The sequence below is a fragment of the Lactuca virosa genome, chromosome 4, assembly GCF_052849685.1.
Source record: "Lactuca virosa cultivar CGN04683 chromosome 4, Lactuca_virosa_CGN04683_v6, whole genome shotgun sequence".
Classification (NCBI taxonomy): Eukaryota; Viridiplantae; Streptophyta; class Magnoliopsida; order Asterales; family Asteraceae; genus Lactuca; species Lactuca virosa.
This window is the reverse complement of record NC_136429.1, coordinates 377,240,310-377,249,764: the sequence shown is the minus strand read 5'-3', so window position 1 is coordinate 377,249,764 and position 9,455 is coordinate 377,240,310. Positions and strand designations below refer to the sequence as shown.

Genomic DNA, 9,455 nt, shown 5'->3' with positions numbered 1-9,455 from the left:
CCGATACCCTTAATGACTTTGTCACCCGTAGACCTGCCGGTCCGACTGTAGCTAGCAGCCAGGTGCGAGATTGTCAGTCCCGTATAGATCTATACACAACAGTCACGTTCTCCCTACAAGAGATTTTGGTCATAAGTGCTAGTCCTACACTCTGATTCTGTGGGAGTGTTACCAAGGATGTGTCTCCAACTAGACTAACAAATTTACAAGTAATAATATGGGAAATCCTTTTTATGATTTGCAGGAATCCTTTATAAAATGATACATTTTACAACATGATTCACAAGTTCGTTACCCTAGTTTTGAAAACTGTTTCTACGAGTTGATTTCTTAATCGTTTGGTAAAAACTGTTTTCCATGTTAAAAGCATACTGAAAATATAATTATCTTAAACAAAATAATATATTTCGAGCACAAGTTTCCTTGTACTTTTGCTTGTATTCCCCCCCTGAACACATGAAAAATTCGGAAAAAGCGTAGGGGTATGAACTCACCTGTAGTGAGTGGTTCGGACGTGTGATTGGAGGAGGAGTGCAGAGTGTCAGGTGTAACCTTGAGCACACCACGATCCTAATAGACACATATAGACATGTATGTGTATGAATTTAGTGAATAGACGACTAAATCAGAAGGGTAGCACCCTTAACGTCTAGGAAACTCTAAGATTTATGGGATACAATCACATATGATTGCATAATTAGGGTATATGGCCACCCTATAGAGTTTACGGTCAAAGAGGTATGACCATTGGTGTTCACGGTCCAAGTGTTCACGGTTTTAGTGTTTACGGTCCAATGACCTTACGGTCATAAGGTTTACGGTCCATGGGTTTACGGTTCATGGAGGGTGTACGGTCTAAGGAGATACACTAGACCGTAAACTCATCATTCTTGCACAAACGATGGTTTTCAAGGGCTTCATTCAACGACATTGGATTCTAGGGACCATGTTTAGCCTTAGGAAGGGTAAAGGCTTATAAGAACACCCTTTTTACGGGTTTACGGTCTATGAAGATTCATAGGACCGTAAACTCTTTTGTTCATGCGAAGAGTGATGATCTTAAGTCCAAAATGAAGGATTGTAACTAGATAGATGTAAAGGAGGGTGGTACTTACGATTTGGAGGCAATTGGGGGTGTTTTCGGTCCAAAACACAACCGTGTTCTTGAGGATTCTCGATGAGAGTAGAGAGGGAGTAGAGAGAGAAAGCCTTTGAAGTGCTTAAAGTGTGAAATGAAAGCTAAATACCATATATATAGGGTAGAGTTCTCGGTCATTGGGGGACCACCTGACCGTATACAGGTTCACGGTCTACCCGAGTTTACGGTTACCTGACCGTAAACTCAAGGTCTCGACCGTAAACTCCTTTTTGAGGAGGTTTACGGTTGCTAGGTAGTTTAGAACTTAAACCGACACTTCCCAATACTAAATCCTTTGATTCACTAGAGTTAGAATACCCAAAACAGGTTCCAAACAGTGATAACTGGAAGCAAAAAGAGTCTAACACTGATAAATTTGAATGTTTACACAGTTAGAAATTCCAGGTTGTCACAACTGACCATATATGCCAAGGAGTTCATTGTATTGTTCGGTAACAGACCTTGAATCGTCCTTTTTTATAATTGTTAAAATCACTGACCAGAAACTTCTTGCTAGAAGCATCCTCAGTGATATATTTCAATTCAAGGGTGTCCTACAACTCCTTGGCACACAAGGCTTCACTATGGATATCAAATAAAGCATCAGACATACCGTTCAAAATGTGACCTTTGCAGATGTAGTCATCATTGTCCCACTTCTGTCTCCTTCTTATCTCTTCAATCGTCTCAACAACACCTTCCTCAGGCTCCGATGGTCTAGGAGTAGTCAGCACGTATGATGCCTTCAGAGTAGTCAGCATGAAGTGCATCTTCTTCTTCCACCGCCTGAAGTCAACACCTTCGAACTTCTCCAACTTTGCAAACTTAGTGGTCATCTCGTGGATTGAATCACCCATCTCCAGTAACAGGAAATATCAGTTCGAATGTGGGAAAATACAGGGTTTGTGGTGGAGATCTGGATACCAACTTGGATCGTGAGAACACTTTCCGAACTGATATTTCTACCCTATGCCTGGGTTGCAAGAAATTCAGCCTAGGATAATCCAAGTGGACACTTATGATTCTAGGCACAGAAATCATAAGCCAATTTGCTACAGAGATTCTGTGATAGTTTGATGAAAACGAGAGCTAATAATCGTAACCTTCTTCTGAAGAGGAAGAACCGTTTATATATTAAACACGATTAGGGTTTCATTAGGGTTGGGTCGTCATTAGTTGCTTTGGAAGCAAGTCAGGATAATCCGGATCTAATGAGGATTTAGGGTTACCAAAACTAACGAGTTTCGTTAGTTTTACCATAATCACCCTCAAGAAATTGAATTTTCCACTATGTTCCCATATGTAAAATTCGGTGAGGTTTTGGGGCGCTGCCCCTTGGACCCCGCTAGGGGCGCTGCCCCTTTGGAAACCCCGGACCCAGGGGCGCTGCCCCCGGACCCTCGACTAGTCGTCGAACCGGCTTCTAATTCGATATTATACATGCGTGCACCCCGTACCAATCCGTTCATATATTATAGTACAAATTAAGAAGCCCCTTAGCTCACATGTTAGTTCCAGTTACATAAAACGACATGGTGACACTAAAATCACCAACACTTGCTCCTTTCATTTACAGTTTTGAGTTTTGTGTTTAACTTGATTTTCCATTGATTCATCCTTCATGCCAGGTACACATGACACATATTCATATACTTTCTTTTTTATTATTTTTCAAATAATTGGGTTTTATGTCATAGAATCTTATTATGTTGAATTGTTAATTGATTTCACTTTCTATACCCAATACACACATCCATGTCCATAGTTTTCAAATAATTTACCTTTGATTGATCTTCTTTATATATATATATATATATATATATATATATATATATATATATATATATATATATATATATATATATATATATATATATATATTCTGAATTTCTGATACAATTGTTATTCACTTATTTGGGTGTTATTTTTAATTAGGGTTTATACTTTGTAATTATAAATACAGGGGAAATGGATAAGTTTATTATTAGAACTTCTACAAACATGGGGCAGAGCTCAAAAATAAGGCCAATTTTGGAACAAACTACAAAAATGGAGTAAAGTTCAAAAAGAAAGCCAAATTTGGAACAAACTACGAACATGGGATAAAGTTCAAAAAGAAATTGTGAAGAAATTAATTTAAATGAGCTTCTTGCCGACCCTGTGACTCGAAGAAGAATGCCTAAATATAATCCTAATGATCGTGAGAAAATTTGAAGAGCCTACTTACAAAGAGGTCCTCATCAACCGCATGGTCATAAGTTCCGTCAAACATCTTTTGGTAAGACGAAAAGGAGATTTATTAGTGGTTGGCTCGATTTGGATTTATACAAACCTTGGTTAGAATACATCGTGATGGAAGATGTTGCATTCTGCTTATATTGTTATTTATGTGATGATGATGTCGAAGCAAGTGATGGCAAATCTTTCATAACCGAAGGATTCAATAATTTGAAAAAGCAGGAAAGATTTAAAATTCATATTGGTGGTCCAGGGAGTGCTCACAATCAAGCCCGACAAAAATGTGAAGACTTGATGAATCAAAATTAGCACATTGTGTATTCGTTTGTTAAGCAATCTGATCAAGTCAAAATTGAGTATAAGACTCGATTACTCACTTCTGTTGATTGTGTTCGATACCTTCTACATCAAGGTTTAGCATTTCGGGGCCATGACGAGTCAGAACTTTCAAGTAATCAGGGGAACTTTAGAGAGTTGTTGAAGTTTTTGGCAGACCACAATGAAGAAACAAGAAAATTCATCTTGCAAAATGCTCCAAAAAACAACAAGTTGTACTCTCATAAAATACAAATAGATATAGCATCGTCTTGTGCAATTGAAACTAGTAAGCTTATAACTGAAGATATTGGGGATGACTACTTTTCTATTTTAGATGATGAATGTCGTGATGTCTCTACAAAAGAACAAATGGCACTTGTACTTCGATATGTAGACAAAAAAGGTTACGTAATTGAACGCTTTCTTAGGATTGTACATGTACCAAATACTAACTTTTTGTCCTTGAATGCAACCATTGATTCATTACTTGCAACATACAAGCTTACTATGTCGCGAATTCGTGGGCAAGGCTACAATGGAGCTAGCAATATGCGAGGTGAGTTTAATGGTCTCAAGAGTCTGATTTTGAGGGATAACAGCTCTGCATTTTATGTACATTGTTTCACACATCAACTCCAGCTGGTCCTTGTTGTTGTAGCTAAGAATCATGTTGATATTGCTTTGCTTTTCACTATGATTAGTAAGTTAGTGAATGTTGTTGGAGCCTCTTGTAAGCGTAAAGATATGCTTCGTGAGAAACAAGCTGAGAAGATCCTGGAAGCAATAGATGTTGGAAATATTGAAACTGGTAAAGGGTTAAATCAAGAATATACTCTTCAAAGGGCAACCGATACACGATGGGGATCTCATTACGTAACATTGTTGAACATCGGTATCTTATTTTCTTCTATAATTGAGATACTTGAGTATGTTGTTGAGGATTGTGGGAGCTCTGAGCAAAAGGAAGAAGCGATCATATTGTTGGATTGGACACAATCTTTTGATTTTGTTTTTGCGTTGATCTTGATGAAAAGTATACTTGGAATTACAAATGAGTTATCATTGGCATTACAGAGGAAAGATCAAGATATAGTGAATGCTATGGAACTAGTTGGTATTTCAAAACAAAGGTTAATGACACTGAGAAACGAAGGGTGGGAATCATTGGTCAAAGAAGTTTATTTATTTTGTGAAAAGTATAGTATTGCTATTCCAAAGATGGATGATGTCTTTGTAGCTCGAGGTAGGCCTCGTCGTGTAGCTCAGCAAGTGACAAACCTTCATCATTATGAAAATGATTTATTTAAAAATGTGATAGATTGGGTGCTTCAAGAACTTAGAAGTAGATTTAATGAAACCACTACTGAATTGCTACTTTGTATGGCTTGCTTGAACCCCGATGATTATTTCTCATCTTTCAAGAAGGAGAAATTGGTTACCTTAGCCCAACTTTATCCCTCAGACTTTTTTGAAACAGACATACTTGTTCTTGAGAACCAGCTTGACACGTATATTTTTGATATGAAATCTAGTGTTCATTTTTCTGGATAAAAGGCAGTTGGATACCTTGCAATGAAGCTAGTCGAGACAAAGAAAATTTTCATTTACCACTTGGGTTATCGACTGATCAAACTAGTTTTGGTTTTACACATCTCAACGGCTTCAGTTGAAAGATCATTTTCAACAATGAAGATTGTGAAAACTCGATTACACAACAAAATTAGGGACCAATGGTTGAATGATTGTTTGGTTACATACATCGAGAAAGAGATTTTTCAAACGATTCCAAATGACAGCATTTTGAAAAGATTTCAAACTATGAGATCCCGTCGTTGCCAATTACCGAGTACATGACAGGTTATTATTTATTAGATGACCATTGTTTAATGGAACTACTTTATTTGTATTTCCCTGGTTTATGGTTCTTTTGATCTCTTGGAAAAGACAAGTGGTTGTCCATTATCTAATTATAATATTAAAAAAATGACTATGTTTTGTTTACTATAATAACTGTGGTTTAATTGTTGTTGGAAGATACTTGTTTGCAAGATAATTTGATTTGTCTTATTTCTATCAATAAAGCAAGCATAAATTCTATCGATTATCAAATTCTTATTTTTTGTGTACATCTTCAAACCGCTTCAAGTTGAATTTTTTGCCCCCTGTTTAAAAAAAATTTTGGGTCCGCCTCTGGGCCTTGGCCCACTCCCACACAAATTTGAGGTGAAATATATTATATATAAATTTTATATTTCTATTAATAAAAAATGTTAGGGCTGTGAATTGTAACATGACCCACTCTATTTTAAACTTAAATTCATAATGAAGGATTTACATGTTGAGACGTGTGGATTAAAGATTTAAGACAATAATTTTTTGAATAGATCAAATTGTATTTCAATCTCCACAGTGAATTCCTTATTCATTAGGTTTGTATATTAATATTTTTTATTATCTTAATTAATCAGTTACTTTCAATTTAAATGGACAATTTACTTTAAAACCATATATTGTTACATTTTGTTACCATTTTCAGTATTTTGCTAGTTGCTCATATTTTGTAAATTATTTGGTCTACCCTAAAACAAAATTTTGGCTATACCATTGATTTACAAAGTTTTGAAAGATGGCGTGGTCGCGAAAGAATTGGAAGACACAATAAACAACGGAGATGGAAAAAAGAAACAACCGATAAATATCCCCAAATAATTGTTTTGTTTTTGGTAAATGTTTTATGAACATCAATTTGTCTACAATGTACAATAATATTCTGCTTTCTATATGTTAACTTTACAAATAGTTCATATTTAATTTGAAATTTAATTATTATATTGTCCAATGTTCACAACAAACCTTTTACTAAAAAAAAATAATAATTAACGCCCATCTAAAAAAATGATGCGTATCTTTGGCTTCAAGAAGTTTAATTGAAATTTATTTTTTAAAGGTTAAGACTTAAGATTGTTTCAATTTATCTACAATTTTAAACAGTTTTATGAACATCAATTTATCTACCTTCTAAATTATAATTTCTCATGTCTCTTTGAAACACAGACCCTGAGTTTTTTTTTTTTTTTAAAAGTACCAAACAGCCCCTGAAAAGATTTTCTCGTACATACATACATGATACCATGTTTGTATGTATAAAGGGATATATGTATATATGGATGGATGCACAAACATATTTAGATACAAGTTATAAAATGCATTTAATTAATTCCATAAAAAAGGTAAGATGAAGGTCCAATCCGCATTGAAAATGAACTCGTTCTTTGATGGCCAAAGTAAGACTCAATAAATTTCAATATTCCTAGAGCTACAAAAATCTTGATGTCGCATTCTCAAGGGTATTCTGGTCAATATACTTGATATGTTTTTCCATAGTACCGATTAATGTATGGAGACTGCAAGAAAAAAGACACACATGGTTAACAAACATCCTTCAATGTAGATAAACATAAATTGATGATCTAAATCAAGGGTAAATAGTTCATTTTGTAATAATGACTTATTTTTGTAAAAAAAAAAAAAAAAAAAAAAAGGTAGCAAACCTTAAGATTTGAGACATCTGGGGTGTCGGGTGTGGTAACAGGGTAGAATTTATAAAACTTAATGTTTTCAAATGCAGCCTTTTTCTCTTTGCTCATTAAGCAAAACGTACAACAAGTGCAAAAAAACAACTTACAGGCTTTGGTTCCATTGGATAATTGATATCCACACTAGTGATTCTTGTCTCATTTTCATCTTCCTTAAAGGGATCATTGAAGTCTGTAAAAAAAAAAAAAAACAACTTATTCCAAATTATAAACCCTGTATTTCACTTCTACCAAGGAATGAAAGAATAACATTCCTTCAAGAATCATCCATTCCATGTACTTACATGGTAAGCAGTATTGAAATTTTAAGACACGATCCAGCTTCAGATGTTTCAAACTAGACCTGTTTTCAAATCAGAAAATGAGCAACATTCTATAATAAACTGGAAACAAGAGAACTGCTTAATAAACATTATTTTTGACTTAATTGACTTAATGAGAAACTCAAATGTCAAGATGTAAACTTAATCAAGGGAGAATACCTTCTTTGGACACAGCTTAGAATGAAGATTTGATATTTGAGTCTTTCAACTGAAGAACCCCTGTAAGAAATCAAGAATGAAATTCGTTAATTGGAACATATTGGATATGGTTGTCGATATAAAAATAATAATAATTACCGTTTTCCTAATGGAATATATGGAACCCAATCCATTTTCATCTGTTTCATGTCAAGAATTTCTTCAGACTCTCTATACACAGATTGAATTCCAATCTTATCAGAAGGTGGAAATGGAGATACAACCTGCTCAATATTTGAAAAAAGTAAATATAAGAAAGGGGTATGTATGCAAATCCTGAAGTATTTAAAAAAGAAGGAAAGAAAATAATTGTCCTCTACTAACCGCAACCACTACAGGTATGCAGATCCCTTTTGTTTGATCATGAAATGAAAGTATTGTATCTTCTCTTGTTAGATGACTTTGTTGCATATATTTCTAACAAATACCTACATTTTTTCTCAATGGTAGACTATGAGGAACATGAATGACATCAGCTAGACAAGCTTTCTAGGGTTATTTTTAAGATGAAAATGAAAAGGGTATTCAAGTCTTTTTGTCCCATTGGCATCAGTCTCAATCCCAGTCCAATGCAAACCATATATAGTACAAGTCATGGATAACAACAATGGGGCCTTGGGATATAAAACAAGCACTAGAATAGAATGTAACTCACTTCAAGATTTGAGAAATTCCATTTGTATTCAGAGAGCAAGTCAAGCTGGTGCCACTGTCATGAAAAGGGCAAACCCAATGAGCAGCCTACACAATTTGACAAAACTAACGAGATGAACATAAATGGTGGCATATAGTGTTATACCTCTGTTCCAACAGGGAATGCCTGTTTCCATAAGTCCTCCTGCAATAACAATAGTCAATAGGTAAGAACACATTAAGCCATCTAACAAGAGAAGATAAAATCCAAGACATACTAAAAGAGTATTAACATTAAAACACAAATCAGCAAGACATACTAGTTTACCATATCACGCTGCTCCTCGAAGAACTCAGGCTCTGATTCAGGCTTCGAAACCTTTGAACGTTTTGGTGCCCGAGTAACTTTTGTGTGTTCCTTATTCCGTTGCTGCTGCTGTTCGGTGACAGCTTCTGTTGAAGCAGAAGACTTTCGGATTGTGGGGCTTCGAAAACTGGCGTCAATCACACGCTAAGAGATTGCTGTGCAGAATTGAACAAATAGTGAGAGACACCGATTTGATCCTCTCAAGATATTTATAGGTTTTAATTAATAGGGGAACCAAATCACCAATCTTGTTATGCATTGTGAAGATTATGATTTGGACGTAAATTGCACGCTAGGGGTTTCTCTGCAAAATTGAAGAAGATGGTCATGCACAGTTATGATCCGTTCCAACCTATTTATCGGTTATGAGTAAATTACATGTATGGTCCATGATGTTAGGTGTTCATCACATCTTTGGTTCAACTATCTAATTTGTTGCAATTTTGGTACCTATACTTTGATCATAGCTTTTTTAGGTTATGCAATAAAAGGGGGCTTGCGCTTTGAATTGAAGTTGAGCCTTTGGAATATGATTAGGGCTCCTAGGTGGTGCGTTCGTGGAGGAAACCCGAAGAAAGAGCAAAAAGAAGGTTGGGTGACTGGAATTTCAAAAACTAGCATGTTAGGTCCCTCATTCTAACTTG

At 35.3% G+C, this 9,455-nt stretch overlaps 1 protein-coding gene and 1 pseudogene across 2 annotated transcripts; one reads left to right on the top strand and one right to left on the bottom strand.

Annotated features, from left to right (window-relative positions):
- Nucleotides 1-3,490: 3,490 nt before the first annotated feature.
- LOC145106368 (uncharacterized) lies at nt 3,491-5,245 on the top strand. Its single transcript, XM_079043366.1, has 2 exons — nt 3,491-3,659; nt 3,789-5,245. Exons 1-2 carry the CDS (start codon nt 3,491-3,493, stop codon nt 5,243-5,245), a joined length of 1,626 nt encoding a protein of 541 aa, XP_078899492.1.
- Nucleotides 5,246-6,878: 1,633 nt separating this feature from the next.
- Nucleotides 6,879-9,123, bottom strand: LOC145169016 (protein HEAT INTOLERANT 4-like; annotated as a pseudogene). Its single transcript, XR_013742244.1, has 8 exons — nt 8,773-9,123; nt 8,611-8,649; nt 8,467-8,520; nt 7,911-8,035; nt 7,773-7,832; nt 7,575-7,633; nt 7,246-7,462; nt 6,879-7,098 (listed from the first exon to the last, which is right to left on the bottom strand). The product of XR_013742244.1 is annotated as a protein HEAT INTOLERANT 4-like (transcript).
- Nucleotides 9,124-9,455: the final 332 nt, after the last annotated feature.

Bases quoted from the DNA above. Each gene is read 5' to 3' on its own strand.
- LOC145106368 (XM_079043366.1), top strand. From the start codon at position 3,491: ATGGAAGATGTTGCATTCTGCTTATATTGTTATTTATGTGATGATGAT. The intron at 3,660-3,788 runs GTGAAGACTTGA...TTCTACATCAAG, and splicing joins CAATCAAGCCCGACAAAAAT to GTTTAGCATTTCGGGGCCAT.